General features: G+C 38.4%; 1 protein-coding gene across 2 annotated transcripts; it reads left to right on the top strand.

Moving 5' to 3' along the window:
• The first annotated feature begins 9,052 nt into the window (after positions 1-9,052).
• On the top strand, positions 9,053-20,370 carry eps8l1a (EPS8 signaling adaptor L1a). 2 transcript variants are annotated; one of them, XM_080044490.1, is made up of 14 exons: positions 9,053-9,113; positions 9,861-9,978; positions 10,766-10,824; positions 12,747-12,882; positions 13,859-13,947; positions 14,066-14,140; positions 14,528-14,676; positions 15,209-15,418; positions 17,231-17,339; positions 17,450-17,590; positions 17,708-17,852; positions 18,557-18,719; positions 19,525-19,657; positions 19,978-20,370. In XM_080044490.1, the coding sequence occupies exons 2-14, from the start codon at positions 9,861-9,863 to the stop codon at positions 20,056-20,058; spliced, it is 1,608 nt and encodes a 535-aa protein (XP_079900616.1). In that variant the 5' UTR covers positions 9,053-9,113; the 3' UTR covers positions 20,059-20,370. The 2 variants fall into 2 exon arrangements, with proteins under 2 accessions (XP_079900616.1, XP_079900617.1); XM_080044491.1 differs by lacking the exon at positions 19,978-20,370 and having other exon boundaries at positions 19,530-19,658.
• Positions 20,371-20,423: the final 53 nt, after the last annotated feature.

Below are 20,423 nucleotides of genomic sequence, written 5' to 3'. Positions count from 1 at the left end.
GGGTTTATGTCGGACGGTGAAAGCAGCTGTCAGCTAAACGACGATCAACAGCTGATCGCCGTTCAACTGCTGTTGAACGGCGCTGGCTCGTATATGCAGATTGATGTTTAATGTTTGTTTTACCTTTTCTGAGAGATGATGCATAGGGGTGACACCCAAAGTTATCCATGCGGTCTCTGTGCTGCCATCAGGATGGATAAAAAGCCAGTATATAGTCCATAATCATCATGCAGCGGCAGCAGGACAGAGCGTTATTGCATTAGCATCCTGCTAGCCTCGTTAGCCGTTCAAACGAGCCCCGTGAAAATCTGCGTTTATACGATCCCCCAATCCATCTTGGTAGATACTTGCTTGATGGTTACATTTTGTCTGGGAAAGACCTAGTCCGAGTCCGATCAAGTAAGTAGCTTGCCAGCCTAGCCTGAGTTGATATAAAGTTGTGTTGGTCTTGAATATGACCGCTCTGGGCTGCATACTGGACATGTGACTGTATCAGTCACTGTAATTGGTTTATTGTTTACTGTACGTATGACGACAACACGTTAGGGCGAGCACCCCCGGAACCCATAGAGATTGCATTGCGAGGCTTGCAGTTTGAAAAAAAAAAGTTTTACATTGATGTCTATGAGAGCGCTGGGGGCGATTTTCAACCAGCCCGACATCGCCCCAGAGTGACGGTACAGAGCACAGACTCTGATTGTACAATGATATTCAGACTTAGATGCAGGTAAAAACTGTATTGAAATCATAAATTATGATTATTAATACAAAAAAAATTATTATCATTATTATTCATTATTATATTTTTGTTTTTTGCTGATATGGCTCAAGGAGGGCGGCGCCCTATCGCCCTCTATGGGCGAGCCGCCACTGCTTAGACGTTAGACTACAATGTGTGGGCCCTAAAACAGTAACTTTTAAGGTAGCTCTATCTTCAAACAGTGTTCTAAGGATCCAATTTTCATTTGAGGAAAGTTTGTTTATTAAGTTATTAATATTTGTATTGAATGTCTTCAAAAATGTACACTTTTCTGACACACCCAAACTTACATAGTGCACCTTTAAAGTTAAAATTCTTATTATTAAAACAAACCCTGTTCTTTTGTTTTGTTTATGGCTATAATTACCCAGCCATTCATTGTATTACAACCCAAAATGACCACTTTATTAGAAGTTTTCATTGTTAGTGGTTGAGTTCGCCATTCCTGCAATGGATTCAAATGGCCTTCACACTGTCAAGGCATTCACAGGAAATGCTGGATGCAACTAATCCAGTGTGTTTTATTTTTAGCTCAAATCTCCCACAGGCGTATCAGAGCTGTGTTAAGTTACTATTAATGCACACTTACTGCTGCTGCTTCAACTTCAAATGGGGAACCTCAGGTTGCTTTTATTACACGGTAATGCTAACGGTGATTGTTAATCAGATATGTGTTTAGAATAGCCAGTATCAGGCTTTCAGTCTATTCTGACAGCAACTTTAACAGCAATACAAATGTAAGTCAATGAGTGCATCATTAGGGAACATGTTATGTATTGTGGTTTGTTATGTGACAATAATCAAAATCTAAATTCTCCGTCAGTTAACTAACCTATTGCACAAAAAACACAAGACAAAATGGCTTAAGGACATGACCTAGCTCGATGATTTGCATGTGTCACTAGTGGTACCAGCTGGGGAGAATGGAAAATTACAAGAGGCGTATATGACCTGCAAAAGTATTTTGGCTGGTCAAGAAGACACATAGGTCAAAATAAGTCAGGTGATTTCAGACAAATGCGTATACACACATGCCAGGAGGAATGTGAGAGAGTGACACAAATATGTATGAACACACACATAGAGAGGAGGGGAAGTGGGAATGGCAGTAGCCAGTCGCCAGTCGCCAGTAGGCAGGACTCCGGGTGAAGGAGGGATAGTCTTGGGTGACATGTGGCTAGGCGTGAGTGGGAGTGGGTGGGAGGTGTTTTGGTGTCATTGGTTTACAGTGTGGGTGGTGCTGAGGTGCATGTGATGGCTATAGTTGGTAACAAGGCAGGAGAAAGGCTTTGAGAATGCATTTCAACATTTTGAAGAACATTTTATCATAAACCAAAACCTATGACCGAAACAGGCTTTTGTTCTAGTAGTGGGATGTGTTTCAAGCACAATCCAACTATCAGATTCATTGATAAGTTAGAGCAACAATTTTGATAATCAAATAACTGTACACTTGATGTATTGAGCAAATAAAATACAACATTCAGTAATTCTTCCTTCTCAAATGTAAGACTTTTATCTTATGTTTTTAATATTTTGGACTTAACAGACTAACTCAACTACCCTTGAATTGTGCTTCACCAAGATTATCTAAACCTGATTTACCTACAGTATATCAATATTGTGAACTGATAACATCTGGCTTTCTGATCCCCGAGTATTTTTTTCTCTTTCTTTCCTCACCCTTTATACTTGGCATGTTTAACCTTAAACCTACTTCTCACATAGCCCCCTTCCCCACGCGCGCGCGCGCACACACACACACACACACGCACACGCACACACGCACACGCACACGCACACACACACACACACAGCTGAGGTCTAACCTGCCAATTACTGATTACATTGATTACAAGTCAATCAATGCCATGGTATGAGAGGATTTATTTTTTAAAAGAGCCCCAGGACAAATGTTTGATGTAATCTAATGCAACAAATACTGCCGAACACCAAATGTTCAAATGTATTAAAACGGCTGTTAAGTATATTGTGTATTGGACTGCATTACACCAATATATCTACATTTAAAGGAACAATTTAATGCAGGATTATACAAACAGCACCCCTCATTATAACCTCTAAAATCACCAGCACATTTTATTGAGAACACCTTTCTGACTTAGTATCAACGAGTCGACATTTAACAACTCAAAGTTTTGCGAAGATTAAATGACTATTGTAGTGTTGTGATATGAGTATTTTACTGTTGAGAGACTTATAGATATCTGAGATCAATAATGAAAGGTTCCTTGTACATCATAAGGGGTTCCTTCACAGCCTATATCAAACCCCATAGCTGTGATCAGCCTTTATTTAGTGAGAGAGAATGGCAGAGAATAGCTTCACTTGCATATACAACCATAATGTGGTAATGAATAAGAGTCATATTCACTTTGTTTTATGTTGATGCATGCCTTCAACAGCATGACAAATGTGTGTGTCAGTATGCACTTTGCAGACAGCCCCGCCTCCACAAACAGTTGGAAAAAAGCCCCTTTCATACACACAATTTTACACATCAACGTCATGTTTAAAAAGGGGCTTGAGACATTTCTTTCTCAATATAAGTGTATTCGCGCCCTCTTTCAACTCACGGCCTAGTAACATTTCTGTAACTCCTCCATCTTTGCTAAAGGGTCGACTAATCACACTAATCAGGGGTCATCAGATAAGTTTCTTGTATACATATTCAACTTTCACTCAAGACAGGAATGAAACAAGAGCTACAATTGTAGTGTCTGGTCAACCTATATAATGTTGGGTCTGTATTAAGGCTGAACGATTGATCGATTGAAATAATGCGAATAGCAAAACTAAAAAGGTTGCAATTTAAGATATACATTATACGATATACGATGCATGTGATCCAGTGTTTAAATGATTTTTACAAATGTGTGCCGTCCTCCTTCCCAGACAGTAATGCTCGCCAAGTAGAATTGGCCCAAAGTGACTGTGTCTACACCCGCCAACTAATGCACACAAGTGAAAACCCAAGGGAAAGGCTGCATTCCTGGTGTGGAAACATGTCCTGAACCAACGTTAAACAAATAGTCCCAAAGAAAAAAGCAGCACTTCTGTGGTTAGGAGTGTTTCAGAAGTTTAAAAGATGGTTCAATAGAAGCTATATATGATGAGTGTATGGGCCAAACTGTGTTTAGGGATAGTAGTGGTACTCTAGCTGGCTTGTCTAGTAAACAAACTACTATTTCATGGTCATTTGCTGTTAATGTTACGTATGAAGTGGGCATGTAAGGCAATGTGAGCTAACATGTCACAACATACTTCCTTCATGTTGTCATTTACAAAGGGGATATTTAATTTAAGCTTGACTTAAGAACATTTTATTTCCAATCAAATTGCAACTGCACTAGTATCTCAGAAAAATCACTCTGCCCTACTCAGTCAGTACTTAAAATGAGCCTTGTGCAGAACATCTCACAAATAATAATTGTGTATCAACATACTAACATTCTATATCACAGCTGTCCCAACTGTTAGTTGCAGAATGGGAGCTGCAGTTTACTATAATCCCCTAGCGCTTACATGCTCGTGGTAACATGGATCACTCAAGTTTGTTTTGTCACTTACACTTCCTGCCTCACCATGTTTTTGTTGTTGGGTTTTATCTGAGCATATACATTAAACGAAAAGAAAAAAGGCCAACACCCTGCAACAGGTACACTCTATGCACATATAATATGCTTTCCCTCATATACACAACCTACAGTATTGCATAGCTGAGTTGCAATCAATCATGAACACACACACACACACACACACACACACACACACACACACACACACACACACACACACACACACACACACACACACACACACACACACACACACACACACACACACACACACACACACACACACACACACACACACACACACACACACACACACACACACACACACACACACACACACACACACACACACACACACACACACACACACACTTTCCCCTCTTCAGTGTAGTTTATTGCCTACGAGATACCATGGACAATTTCCTTGAGAAAAAAAAAAGATCTGAATGTGTATGAGAGTCATTAAAATAACTTAGTAACATAGTGACTAAATAGAGTCATATATTACTGTTTGGATCTGTACACCATCATATTTTATTTCAAATTATATCATTATATTTTCAATCTTATACTGGTTTACCAAAGATTAAGAGACTAAACGTATTGTGAAATTAACTTAAAAATACAATTGAATCCATGTCAGCAAAGTCAATGTCTGGCTGTATTTTGGTTAGTGCTGCTGTTGTTCAGTCTACAGGCCTATGCAGTTTAGTTTACATGATTACAGAGCCGGCCCGAGGCATAAGCGAACTAAGCGGTCGCTTAGGGCCCCCTACCAGGGGGGCCCCCTCAAAAAAAAAAAAAAAAAAAATATATATATATATATATATATTATGCAAATGAGAGTTATCATACAAAAAAGGAATTAAATGTTTTGGTCTAGATAATTAATAGCCTAAAAAAATGTAATCAGTTCATCTGGGAGGTAATCCGAAATTATCTGATCATGTCACGTTCACATCCATGCACAGTGTGTATTGAGTTTATTTAAAAACAATTGGAAATGGGGCTGCCCTCAGTTGCCCATGCACTGTGTTTAGTCTATAGCCTATTTCAGCCTCGTCTGTGGAAAAAAAGATACAGTAGCTGGACAACAGAGTTCTTCTGCTTTGTTCCTCTCACTGCATTTAAATGCATTCATTATATTACAGAGAAATATGTCCCGTAAAAGAAAAAGAGCTCCAAACCCAACCCAGAGGACCCTCCATAATATTTTATTTTATATTAATATGTTTATGGAAAATCCATGTGTCCTTCTTCAATAGCTTCTAATTCATCTGACCCAGTGTCTCCAAATTATTTGTTCACACAAAATTTCTCAGATTTAGCCTCTTAATTTTCCTCTCAAAGTGCACCAGATTCATGCATTTCACTTTAAAAAGGTTAAAAAAATCTTGCGGGGGGGCATACCCCCAGACCCCCATAGGAGGGTCTGAATCGAGGCTGTCTAATATTTTCGCACAGCTGCACAGTGGAGGCACTAGCGGAAAACACTGGGTGTGTGAATGATATTTAACAAACATCTATAGTTTCAGCAGCGCTAATATTGGAGAGGGGCCCCCCTAATCATATTTCGCTTAGGGCCCCCTGAAGGCTTGGGCCGGCTCTGCATGATTATAATATTACCCTTCATGTAGGCCATTTAATGTAGGCTATTATATAATCTGTTGTTGTTTTTAACATATCTGACACTAAACATATTGAGCAGCATAGGTTTTCCTGTTAAAAAAAACCATACAGAAAACCAGCTGCATTAGGGGACACACAACCACAGCCTTAAAGCAAGTTCATGACGGGTTAAGTAACGGACAAAAGGAGTCTGGTTGCTGACGGTAAATGTATGGATACAAACTACAAGACCAAAACTACCCACAAGAAAAACGGTAATATAGGCAAAGTAACAGCAAATAAGAGCAGGCTTTTAGTAATTGAGGTCATTATGTCATGATATTAAAGTTCTAAAGCAATTTAACGATGTGTTGTTGACATACCATGCTGACAGCACGGTCCAAGAGAGGAGTGGAGTTCCCAGTTGTTCTTGGTGTAGGTTTTCGCTTTTCTTTTCTGACGCGGCCACTATAAAACACTTCCTCAATTTGATTCTGATAAGATCAGGCAAACATATGTAATTTGCCAAGAGAATAACGTCTCGTGCAGGTAGTTTTGACAACTCGTGCCCACGTTTTTGGTGTTGGAACAAACTCTGTCGTCGCCAACCCCAAGAAGACATAAAGGAGACGCACAGAAAGCTGGAGCCAATAGGAAGACTATAAAGACCGAGGGGGGCTGAACCACCCTTCCCCAAAACGATCAGCGGGGCTGGACAACTTTCACTTAAAGATAAATTAATATATAACTTCATTTTTGAATTTTAGTCTCATGTTATTATAAGTATTAATTGTATTACTTATTTATTTTTTACATATAATATATTTTAATCATAACCAGTGCTTTAGAAAAGGAAATTAAGTTTAAAAGAGTAGGCATGCCACACACTGGACACTGCTGTGCGCACTGCAGGTTTTACAAAAAGATAAGGCTACTGTCTGGTGAGATTGTGTCCTGTTTTTTGTTTTTTTTAAAGAGGGAGATTTACAATTGAATTCAAGGGTCGGAAAGAGAGCAAAATTAATTAACGCCCAATTAAATCGAATAAATCAAAACACTTGAAGCAATCAGCACTGCAACTTCAACATGACAACTGTAATTGTACAGTATAGGACAATGTATTTAAAGTTTGGATGGTTCTCCTCCTCTCCCCCTGGTGGAAAGAGTGGGCTAACTGACAGTACTATAAAAAAAAATATTTTAAATGAATGCAGAAAACTAAAATGTGTAGCCTACTTATGTATTAAAGCTTATGGTTCCTGCAAAATGAGTCACACAAAAAAATCATTATTTAAATGCATTAATGTGACCTTGGGTTGACACGGGCACATTGGACAAAGGATACATAGAATATGTAGCTAACAAATATTTAGGTTGTTGATCCTTTGTCATATTTGGGATAATCTTTCTATCCAGATAATACAGGCTCGTTTGAATGGGAAAATGAATAAACTGTAATTTGAAACTGGCACTTTTCCACCAAATAATAAACTGCAAGAATCGGGGTGTCCACGATTTTCTCCTGTGTGTTGGGATGCATATTATAAATGTCTTTCCACAGATCAAAGCTTGGAATGAATGCAAGGCTCACATCAGTACAGTAAATCCTCAGTTAATTGTGGAGATCTACTGTAAAGCTCTTCGGAAGAGATGACCTGTAATATCTCAAAGCTATGTGTATCACAAAAAAAAATGTATATTATGCATTTCTTGCATTCAATGGTTTTGGCTTGTTACAGCTTGGTGTGCATTTGATGTATGTACAGTATTTGCATTGTACATTGTGTTGTTGTTTTTGCTTTGCATTTGTTTGACTCGATATCTGTAAATGAGGGTCAGCCCCCCCAGTTTCAACAGTGGGTCCTGCAGTATATTCTTCATAGTAATTGGATATGATAACAGTACAGTACATTGGAGATAGTATGTATCAACAACTTCTCCACCTGTGCAGCAGTGAAGTCAAACAGAGGAGAGCTGTATGGACAGATGGAGTCTGGCCTGTAACAACCAGTTGGGGTCACTGTTCACCAACAGCTCAGTTATTATCTCCCAATGTCATGGTCGCACCTGATTCAAATTTGTATTCTATCCAACAGTGGTTTACCAATAGTACCTTAGTGAATTTAGGCTCCAAGCGGTTGAAATATGGATCAAGGAACTGAATCTAGAACTTCTTAATGATAAACGTATTGTTCTAAGTGTGTATATTCCAGAAGAATCTAAAGCAAAGTCTAAAGCAAAAATAAAGGAATTGGCCTCACTGTTCCGATACTTATGGAGGGGACTGTATATTTATAGAACCTAGGCTAAGTTTTAACATTGGATTTTTTTCAGCACACAGTAGGTAGGTTGCAGATTGTACAGAGATATTCCCAGATTTTTTACAAAAAATATTTTGACAACACATGTTCTTCAAAATCACTGACTCCCCCTTTAACCATTTCAAACATTTAAAATATAGACAACTTAACTATAAGAAACTTGGCAATTTATTATGGAATTATGTTGGTATTGGATGTAATAATTCCATAATAAATTGCCAAAAAGAGAATTCTTCTTAAGAAGGAATGTTCAAGTCATTTGAGTTAAGCTGTTTCACTTGTATCTTCAAAGTTGAACCTTTAATGACCTTTAAAAAAAAACTCTGAGCCAGTGTCTTGGCTTGCACTCTGTTAATATAATCTCAAACGAAACTTTATGTCACTGAATTTGTGGAGGTGTGGAATTTGAGGAAGACTGCAATACATTTCTGGAATGGCATTAGTTGTAGATCACACTGGCCCCTTGAAACAAGCCACAGGCACTTGTTGGTGGAAATGTCATAAGAATGTCACAAATATGCAGATGAGAGGGAGGGAAAGTAACTGTGTGTGTGTGTGTGTGTGTGTGTGTGTGTGTGTGTGTGTGTGTGTGTGTGTGTGTGTGTGTGTGTGTGTGTGTGTGTGTGTGTGTGTGTGTGTGTGTGTGTCAGAGCATCAGGGGAGATTTAGAGCACAGATTAACTGCGATAGGAAAGCCAGACTTGTTTAACTCGTTTCTGCATAACTCAAGAAGGTGGGACATCTCGTATAAACAGCAAAGCTCAGTGCGCAATCAACTCAGCACGAGGATTGGTTTCTGTTCCCTGGATTTAAACACTCTAAAAGGTACAGTGATTTATCTACATTATATTTGTTTACCTAGGCCTATTGTTTACTTGGGCCTATGTATGTGAGAGAGAGGGTTAGAGAGGCAGGTACGCCTGGCATATGAAGGACAGCTGCCTTGTATCTACACTGCAATATGTTTCTCAGGGGTGAAGCAGTTTCCTGATATGTTACAATCTGTAAGGATGTGTTTCTTATTGCATGAAAGGCTTTGTTTGTATACACATTTTATAAGAAATTGTTCATGTTTGTAATAATGTATGCATGTAGTTAGTAGCAGAACAATGACAGGGAGGTAAGGTAAAGAGTCAAGTAAAAAAGAGTAAAGTTAAAAAATCTACAATGTGCTTGCATGAAATCAACTTGTGATGTGATTGTGAACTGTTTTTTAAAAATCAGCAAATACTTTTGATGATCAAGTTTTGGTGGTTTTTCAACTGCATACCATGCATCTGGTGACACAGTGGTTTTTCCTGTCGTATGTATCTGTCATTACTACAGTACATGAACATGCATGGTGTGCAGGCAGAATACTCTGCATTAATCGGCTTGTGGTTTTTGACACCATCAAAAATCTTTCACATTACATATCTGACCGGTCCGGTTGGAAAAGTAAAACAAAACAAAAAAATATATTGTAACTTAAGAATAAAGGTATGATATTACTTATTGTAGTAGGCTATATGAGCATGATCCCCTATTGCATGTATGTGTTTGATTTCACTCTACAATCTACACACACAACAGATGTCGAAGCAACCTCCTCCTGTGGCTCCTAGAAGGCCTTCAGCAGTCCGTGTCATGATGTCTCAAGGAGCGCAGGTTCCTCCTGGTGGCATGCCTGTCTACTCAAGTTCTATCAAAGGTATATTCATATGTGTGTATACATTGGGAGGGGGGTTTGAGGGGGGGTCTTTGGCTAAGCAGGTTGGATGGTCGTCCACTGATTCCCAGCTGCTCCCATTGGTGTCTGTGTATGAGTGAGTGTGTGTGTGTGTGTGTGTGTGTGTGTGTGTGTGTCTGTTTGTGTGTATGGGTGTCCGAAGAAAAACAATGTAAAGCACTTTGAGTCTGAGAAAATAAGTGAACAGCACCAAGCCTATATAAGCGGAGTCCATTTACAGGGTACCCCCAGGAATACATTTAATGCCAACTTCATGGCCATACTGGTAAAGGTAGGAGAGATATAATGGAAAATCTGTACTCATTTTAAGGTACTTTTTAAAAAAAAACATTAAAATCACATTCATATAACAATAGCTTTGTAAAGTATGTAACAAAATCAGAAATAGTTTTTTTTATCACATAACGACCACTCTACATGGCCTTGCCTTGAAAACATGTTTTTGACGTTCATTATTTATTTTATTCAACAAAAAGGGCCATCAAATATATTTAAAAACTTTGTAAGGAGATTCAGTACTTTAAAGACCATATTTTGAGAATATTAAGTTAAATGCTTTTATAATGCTTTTAGATCCAGTGGGTACCCTGATTTACCAGTTATATGTGTATGTGTGTGCAGTTGCCACATAAATTTATCTTCTGTCCCTGCACATGTTCAACCAACCACACAGAGCCGGTGTGTGTGTGTGTGTTTATGTACATAATGTCAAAGTTAGCTTTAATGGCTCTGTTCTTTTTCCACTCAGAGAAAGGTGCTGGTGAGAAGTCAGATCACACACCCATGTTGAATGCAGGGAGAGAAGTGGTACGTGCTTTCATGAAACATTTCTTTATTTATAATTGTATGTGTGGGGGGTAATCAATCTTGTCCCTTCAAGTTGTCAGTATTCCACATAGGGGAGAACGGGGGAATGTGAGCCATCGGGTAATGTGAGACACCCTCTGTATCTTGGCAATGGAACACATTTTTGGTCATGTGAGATATATGTTTTCAAGCCCCTCTCATTTCCCCTTGGCCATGAAAGAGAGGACCTCATGGCGATGTTGTAAGCATGTTTTTTTAACAAAAATGTATTTTTTACATGTAAAAGTACATTTTCTTGCTGTCAACTTAATCAATTGTTGTGCCAAAGCAAATTGATTCAGGTAAAACTCTTCTATCATACATGTTGATGAACTACCAACATGTGAAACCATGTGATGATGATAACTGTAGATTAGCCTGATTTGCTGAGAGAGGTAGTTTTTTCTCAAATTGTGACAGTGGGGTAAAGTGAGACAAATGCTGTGGGGTAAAGTGAGACAGTGTCTGTGCCCTCTTTTAATGAATCCATTATATTTGAGGTAGCAATGATACTAGTTTGAATAAGACAAAAGACAATGTGGGCTGGAGGTGGGGGTTGATGGTTGAAGGGGTGTCAGCAAGGGCGTGGTTTGGTACGTATGCATGTGGGGGACAGGAGCGTGACCTTTAACACCAATAGACTCTAAGTAATATGTCTTTATTCAATGAATGATCCCAATAAAACAAATGCAGAAAAATATTAATCAAAGACTCAAAAGATGGAAAATGACAGCTGGGTCTAGTCCTGTGTTCTGTGTCCCAGGCTGTTCTAGCTGGTTCTGATTGTTCTTTGCTCTGACCCCCAGACACTAGCTGGCTCTAAGGGTCCTGTGTTCTGACCCCCAGACTGTGTTTCAACTGGTCTAAACTGGTTATATCTGTCATTTGAATGTTAATTATTGAATATGAATGATATGGTGTATTTGATCAGAGTTACTTTCAAGTGTTTAGAAAATGTTTTTCTTAATTGTCCAAACCCCAAGATTCTGTTACTCGTCCGACATTAGTTTTGGAATATTTGGTTTTCAGGCTAGTTGTTAGGATTGTAACTAATAATAATAATAATTGATTGGATTTATATAGCGCTTTATTTCTCTGTGACTCAAAACTGCTACAACATTTGTTGTTATGGTAGTTTCAGAGTGGAAAAAGTAAGTGGATCAGTTTACCCCCTTGATTTCTCTGGTCTGTGTCTCAGTTTACCCCAGCTGTGGAAGCAGATGTAAAAGTGTCTCACATTACCCCGTTCTCCCCTACTTTATAACTGCACGATTTAGACAGATACAATATTCTATAAACGGGAGAGAATATATTTATAGTTAGTGCTGATTGAATTTTGAATCCATAGAGGACATCGATATGCAGGTCAATTTATAATATACTGTAGTATGTCCTGCATATGATGCTCAGTATATGAAATTAAATTTGCAGATGTACAGAATTGACATATAATTAGACCTAACTTTTCTGTGTTTACTGATGTTACAATTAACCACTAACTACCGGTTTGCCTAAAATGGCACGTGTAAGAAAAATAAGCAGTGGCAATAGGAAGAGATGGTGGTGTTTTTTTAACAGTTTCTTTTAAAGCTTTGATGAGAATTATCGCAGACAGGTTTTGCTTTATAAGTATTGCAATTGAACGTATTGCAGGGCTATTGAATTGGATAACAAACATATGCGTAAGCAAACTGTGTGTTGAATCCATACAAATACTTCAGGTTTCATGTTTAATTCCTTGTATGTTTTTTGACTCACTGATAACCTGGTAAATGACCAGATAGATAGACAGACAGACTGATTACCTTATTCTTCCACAAAAGGACATTTCTTAAACTGTTTACTTGTAAATGGATAAAACATACAGTACATGTCTTCATCAGGAAATTATGAACCACTGCTTTGATGATGTGGAGCGATTCATGACACGCTTGCAGCAGACGGCTGAGGCTCAGAGTGTTCTCAACCAAAGGAAAAAGAAGAGAAGCATAAAGAGCAAGAAGAAGGAAGGCCAAGATGGTGAATGTTATTTTTTTATCCTCTTAGTGTAACTACTGTAACTATGCTGTCCTCATACTTTAACTAGGAGAGTCAAGATCAAACAAATACCTTGCCGTAAACAATCTGTTTGCATGTCACCAACAGACTCTCTAGAAACAGACCCTAATAAGAAAAATGTACAGTAGTAAGATCATAATGTTTGATAGCGAATAAATCCTCAGGTAATTGTGAATATACTTGCCTACAGTAAGAATGACCAAGAAACGTGACTGAGGATGCCCTGAAGCTTGGGCCAAATCAATCTAGGAAGAATGACATTTAACATAATCTTCATTCACAAGTTTTTTTTCCAGTTGGGTTGACTTTGCAACTGGAATGAACATGGTAAAAAGTATTCATAAAATACATTCTCATAATGTTTGAGGATAAATTAGATCTGAAGAAATGACCATAAGGACATGCTCTGTTCCGCAGTACGGTAGTAGTAGAAAGAGCAGTAAAAAAAGATTTGGTTCTCGACCTTGATCTATTTGTTGTGGATTGCTGTTTCTTCACCATTATACATTGCCAACAGGTGTAAAAATGAGTTTGAGTCTTTGTGTCTATCTGCCTTTGCCCTATGTTTCCCTGGCAACATGACCAGGGTGTTTTCTCAGGTATCTGGTAATTACATTTTGAATGATAAAATAGAAGATTGCTATCAGTCATTACCATCAGTGTTGTTTTGTTGGTGAGTATACTTGCTGAAACATGCTAGAACAAGCACCCCACACCCTAACTTTACAACTTTATTATATTGTTGCTGTTCCTCTTTTCTACTTTTTACATTTTCTATAATTCCTTTATATTATATAATATCATCTTAACGTTACTAAAACCTTAAGTTTAAAAAAAAATCTATTTAACTTGCATTTGGCATGTTAGTTATATGTCCATATTTTTTATTTATGTCAGTTTTATGAATTTGTTTGTGAATTTGACCCACTATGTGCAGATGATTTGTTAGCCATTAAAGCTTGCCCCCCCTCGGAGGAAGAATTTGTGGACATCTTTCAGAAAATCAAGTACTCCCTCAGTCTACTGGTGAGAAAACAACTAGTCATAATCGTGCATGAGTATCTCTTGAAATGTGCAATACAACTTGGATAATGCCACTGTAAATTAAAATTGAAATGATGACCCTATTTGCTGGTTTGTTTAGGACCGTCTCAAGTCATCTATCACACAGCCTGACGCACCACAGTTGCTGCATCACATCTTTGTGCCTCTGAGACTGGTGAGATTTTCTAATGAGTTTCTAATTTTCATTTAGTAGTTTCCTCTGTCTCTCATTGTGATAGGTAATTCAACTTAGACGGTTGTCATTTCATTTGTTTTGTCAGTACCTTGATAATACATGTTACAATGTCTATTTATTATCTATTTTATCGCTATTTATTTTATCCTTTTTATTGCTATTTATTCTACCATTTTGTATTTACCTTGTAGTCCTCCACCGACCTCTGCTTGTCTTTTTATTAGGTTTCTGACATGTACATTTTTGGATGTTGTTTGTGTGATTGTGGATGGGTTGAAATGCTAATAAATTGCCCTTCTTGGGATCAATAACGTTGTTCAATGTACTCTAATCTAATCCTGTCTGTTGCAACACTCTCTTTCACAGATGGTGAAAACCACTGGAGGGCCAGAGTTAGGTGCGCTGGTGGTCAGTCCTGCTATGACCAGTGATGCTGTGTCTCTGCTCCGCGAGCACCTGACTGAAGAGGAGGGGGCGCTGTGGACCTCATTAGGGCCCAACTGGACTTCACCCTGGTCTGTGTGTTTATGTCCACAGGTGCATCTGAAAAAAATGTGACTATCAATGAAAAGCAATTTTTCCTTCTGTAATTGCATTCAAAAAGTGAAACTTTGATATATTCTAGATTCATAACAAATTAATATAGAATAAACATTCTTTTCAGAAGGTTGGCATTTCTCTATGATAAATCTTTTTTTAAATTGGTTTTATGTGATATTCTAATATTTTGAGAAACTGGATTTTTTCATTCCATGAGCTGCAAGCCGTAATCAACAACATTTAAACAAAACACAGAACTGACATGTTTTACTCTGTGCAATGAATCTAGAATATATGAAAGTTTCACTTTTTGAACCAACTTTTCCATGATATTCAAATTTTTGGAGATGCACCTGTAAATCATGGCTTGAGAGTTTGTCATGTTTCTCTAACAATATCCTCTCTCTCTCTCTCTCTCTCTCTCTCTCTCTCTCTCTCTCTCTCTCTCTCTCTCTCTCTCTCTCTCTCTCTCTCTCTCTCTCTCTCTCTCTCTCTCTCTTCCCCCAGTACTCACCTCAGTGTTTCTGTTCCTCCATACTCTCCTGTCTTCCTGGATGGATGGCAGCCTGAGGCTTATGACTCAAGTGGCCAGCCTCTAGAAGATCCCATAGAGTCCCAGCACAAACAGGACGCTGTCAGGGAAAGTAGGGCGGCAAAAACCCAGCAGGCCCAAGCACAACACACAGTGGACAGCCATGGTGAAGCCAATGATGAAGAGTAAGTTTGCACACGTTAACATATAATGTAGGCATTATTTCGTAATAAACATTTTATAGGAATGAATGCCTGCTAAATTACCAATGGTAACAAGGATATTATTCTTTATTATTATTATACACTTTATTTAAAGGTGAAGTGAGCGATATATGTATGTTAATAGACATGTTAAATCGCTCTATATTCATACAGAATGATATGATGATCATATAAAGGTTCCTAGAGCTCATTCTAAGCTGGGAACAACTGCTTTTAGTTATAGTGCCCCCACCTCTTGGAATGCCCTTCAGAGCAATTTCAATATGACCATTCTCCCCACTTTTTCTTCTTTTAAATCTATGATTTCTGATTTTCACCATCACCACTGCATTTGTTTTAACTGAATTAATTTTTTAAGCTCTTTTATTGTAATTCTTTATTTCTTTTGATCTTTTTTATCTTGCTAGGATTTTGTGTTTCTCTGTTTTATTCTGTCACTCTGTTGTTATTGTTGTTGTTGTGTTTGTTGTGCGCTCGTCGGCGTTGTAAATGAGGGGAACCTCAATGCCTTTCTAGTTTGTATAAATAAAGGTTTTCAATTCAATTCAATTCAATATCACTTATGCAGTGTGCGCGCTTCATAACACAGGTCTCTTACCCGCTCTGCATGTAATCGGCAAATAAACTTTTCGGGTATCCCACAACTTGATATTCAATCAGAAGAGAGAACGCTACAAACGGGCACGTCTCTCTGCCGGTGCACGCGCAGAGAGTGACAGAGGGGTGAATGTTTATTCGCCTACAATGGCGGAGCAGGTAAAAATACTTCCCAATGAGGCTAGATGACTCGCTGCTTGAAGACCGCATTGCATTAATGTGGTGATGTAGGGACGAGGGAGGGGACTACCAACTGCAGTCACTGACAGGAAGTTAGCTAAAAGTACCATTTCGCTTACTGAACCTTTAACCAGGAGAAACCAATTGAAATTAAAAAATCTCTTTTTCAAGGGCGACCTGGCCAAGACAGGGAGCAGCATAATAAAAACACATAGGTACAGACAAGAAAACACACAAGGAAAAAGTTAATAAAGGTGAAATAAAGCATAGCAATTCACATTACATCAATTTAGAAGAGACATTTTTGTAAACAGGAACACTTATCGAAAACATTGACATCTTAAAGGTCACATATTATGCTAAATGCACTTTTTAAATGTGTTCTAACATATCCATGGGTCCACGGTGTGCCTAGAGACTGCCAAAATATTTTAAAAAATAACAATCTCTCCTTTTCTCACTCTCCCCCTTTCTGAAACCCCCACCCCTCCCCCCGATATACTCCAGTCAGAATTCTCCTCGTTTCTGACCTCACAAACTGGAAAGCCAGAAGCTTCCACTGTGCAGCCCACACCCCTATTTCTTATTGGTCCACGGCCCTGACAGACAGAGGGCTAGGCGTATCTGGCTTCGCTTCTGGACAGGGGGCGGGGGGAGCTCAAAGATTGTATATTTAAGAGGGGAGCTGCAGCTCTTTTTAAAAAAATAGGCCATTGTGAGATTAGCTGAACATCAGCATAGTACAATAAATTATCTGAAAGTTTTTTTCAGCAAACAATTAAAGAAAAACGTATTAGGGACCACTAAGACCATATAATATGGTGTATAATAGTACCGAAAAGTGTATAATATGGGAGCTTTAAAAGAGTCTGTCTCCATTTTTTAAATTTTGGACTTAATTATTAAGTCTGACAATAACTCACTCCACTGTTTCTCATCAGATATACTGATCCTACTGTGGTAAAATTGGTTCATTTCTTTCCACTTTTATTGCAGACAAGAAACCTGGCTCCCAGCTGAAGGTGAGAGAATCTACTGCTGCAGTTATGACTTTGTGGCCAGAAACAGCAGTGAACTCTCTGTGCTGCAGGGAGAGACACTAGAGGTAGACAACTATAATTACAGTTAGAGGTGGTGACCCATCAGTAAAATGGAGACTTTCTTGGAATATGTCACAAAACTCGACTGATTTGTAAGTAATGTTTTCCTAATAAGGTAATTGAGTCGTCAAAGAGATGGTGGAAGTGTCAGAATCGCTTTGACCAGATAGGATTTGTTCCTTTTAATATCCTGGAGCCTCTGTCTGCCCTGAATAACACTGGGAGAAACAGCCCAGTGGTACGCCGAGAGTCAAAGGTACAGTATATAGACACAACACACATGCAAAGTTGTGCCGTCTTTTTTTTTGTCAGGGCCTCAAGTATCCTGTCATCTTGCAGTTTTTTTTAAGTGATTCCCTCTTTTCCAGAACAGAAGACACCTCTTGCGACCCCGACAAAGTACTTCTCATACGCTCCATCAAGCCCAGTTGGGACCAGCCCTACCGCTACAATGCCAGTGCGTCCACAGAGCATGGTTTTACCGTCTACAACAATGCAGGGAGAAGACAGCGGCCGAGGTAACCCTAAACCCAAGCATGTTGAATGTCAGCCATGGTAAATCATGTGGACTAACAAAGATGGGTCTGTTAGAAAAATCGTGTGAGCTCACATATCGAATTTCAGGAGCTTCTCGCGTTCAACTTCTTGGAATCTGCGACTCAAATATTCAACTAACATGTAAAATTATTCAATCAAAACAATGTATAAGTTGAGTGAAAAAAACATAAATACTAACATTAATAATAAGTGCTTTACATTGATAAAATCACATAAAGTAGAAATATAGAGTAGAAATATGAAGTGCTTTTCTCTGCAAAGAAAGCAAGGCATCAGTCAATAAAATTAAGATCATTAAAATATTAAATATGTGAATACATAAAAACAAAGTAATTTAAAAACAGCATTTGTGACTCCATATTCAGTATTTGACCAGGTGCTGCTCGAAAAGCATGGGTTAAAAAGAGTCTGCCCATCTTATATTTTAGGGAAGGCCATAGCTGCTGAATCAACTACACACTACAGTGCCTTGGTGTATGAAGACTAAAGTGTTCACAAACCTGTTTAGAGAATGTTAAGAGTGCAGATTGAAGAATGTATCAGCATGTTACACCGCAGCAGTTAGCACTGTTTCTCCTATGTGGCTAAAGTGCTGCTAAGGTCCTGTCTCCAGACAGACAGACAGACAAATAAGGTATTATTTTAATTTGTTATTTATTTGCAGGTCAGATAATGAATGATGAGCTTGTCCAGCGACTAGCAACGAAAAGAAACTCGATCCATCCGCTGATGGTCCCTCGCTCAGTGGAAACTTCTACTCCCCTGAACTACCACTCACCGTCTGCCGAGGTGGAGGCCTGGCTCACTGCCAAAGGCTTCAGTCAGCAGTAAGTCTAACACTGTTGGGAGGAATCTCCAGCTTGGACTTTTTCCAAAATACGTCATGTGGAACAACGCTATTTTATATAAACCTTTAAGGTCATTTATAGCCAAGCCTCAAGTTCAACTATTGGAGTATCAAGGGATATTAAAGGTGGAGTAAGTGATTCTGGAGAACGCTTGTTGTCAAAATCACTGTTTGTCAAAATCAGTGAATATCTCCTCACAATCGTACAGGCCTACTGTGTGTGCACTGGAGAAAATAATCTGGTGTCAATTACACATCCTAGGCCTAGCCCTATACGGTGGGCCCTCTTCGTTTACATACCCTAACATAAGAGTTTACAGATATTCACTGAATTAAAGTGATTTTGACAACAAGAATTCTCAAGATCTCAAGCATCATTGAGTCTACTGTAGCAATACATTTAAAACAAGAAGTAGATTTGACAGTGAAGGAGGACTGCTTTGTGAGTTGTATGAGCATACTTGTATTGGGAATTCCCAATATGCCCTTTAAAAAAACAACCAAAGTTGTTAAAAAGCAACCAAGAAAATTAAGTGAAATTCTGCTGTTTATTGCATTACATATCAAAGCTACACTCCCTAGTTTTGTTTATTGCACAATAGCGCCCTCAAGTGTCAAAATGTCCTTCCTAAAAATTAAGTGTGAACTGAGATGAGTTGGAATTGAAAATAACATGAATGAGCTAGAATGGAATTTAGTGGCACTATTATGTGCAACAATATATCCAGGTCAATCAGGGTGTTTTACTAACACATGTTTTTTCCGTCTTCTTCCTTTTCTGTTAGGACAGTTAACAGTCTGGGCATTTTAAATGGAGCGCAGCTGTTTACCCTAAAAAAAGAGGAGCTCCGCACAGTATCACAAGAGGAAGGTGCAAGAGTTTACGGCCAAATGATGTTGCAGAAGGCCTTTCTCGAGGTTTGTCTTCTGGTTTCTTTATGTCTTGTATGTTTGTGTGTGTGTGTGTGTGTGTGTCTTTGTTTGGTCAATGTAGTAGTCTGCTCAGCATTGGCGTATGCACAGACTTACACCATTTTACCATTTTGTTACTGACCTACATTGACAAAAGGTTATATTTAACTTTCAATTGACAAGAGACAAAATAAATGTTAACTCATACAAACATCGTAGGTCAATAGTTAATAATTAATCCACTTAAACTGTGTATTCAGGGGTATCCCATTTTGGTTCCTTTTAAATTTCTCTGTTGATTTACTTTTATCTTGTGTCCTTCTCAGGATGTGCGCAAAGCCACCGAACTAGAGACGGCGATGGAGAGGCAAAAGATGAAGATTGCCCTGACACCACAAAATGTCTAGTGGGACTGAGGTTTCAAACTTCTTCCGATACAGAAGTGGCATCAAAGGTCAATGGAGATGAATGTAATATTGCATATACAGAGTGATGTTGCAGATTGGTTTTAGTCATTTAACCATACATGGCGTCATAGCTCTTATTTTCTACATACCCATCAACCAAAAATGCTGTGTTAAAAGTAAAGCACAATCACAACCACTCATTGCGACCTTGTTTTATTTTATTATAATAATGTTTACATGTATTGAAGACAGAGGGGCTTTAAGTTTCAGGTTCCCTCCAGAGTTTGCTAAATATATTCTTACCATTAGGTGTTCATCATATACAGTATACTAATATATATATATATATATATATATATATATAT

The sequence above is a fragment of the Ammodytes marinus genome (assembly GCF_949987685.1).
Source record: "Ammodytes marinus genome assembly, chromosome: 16".
Classification (NCBI taxonomy): Eukaryota; Metazoa; Chordata; class Actinopteri; order Uranoscopiformes; family Ammodytidae; genus Ammodytes; species Ammodytes marinus.
This window is presented reverse-complemented; position numbering and strand designations above follow the sequence as displayed.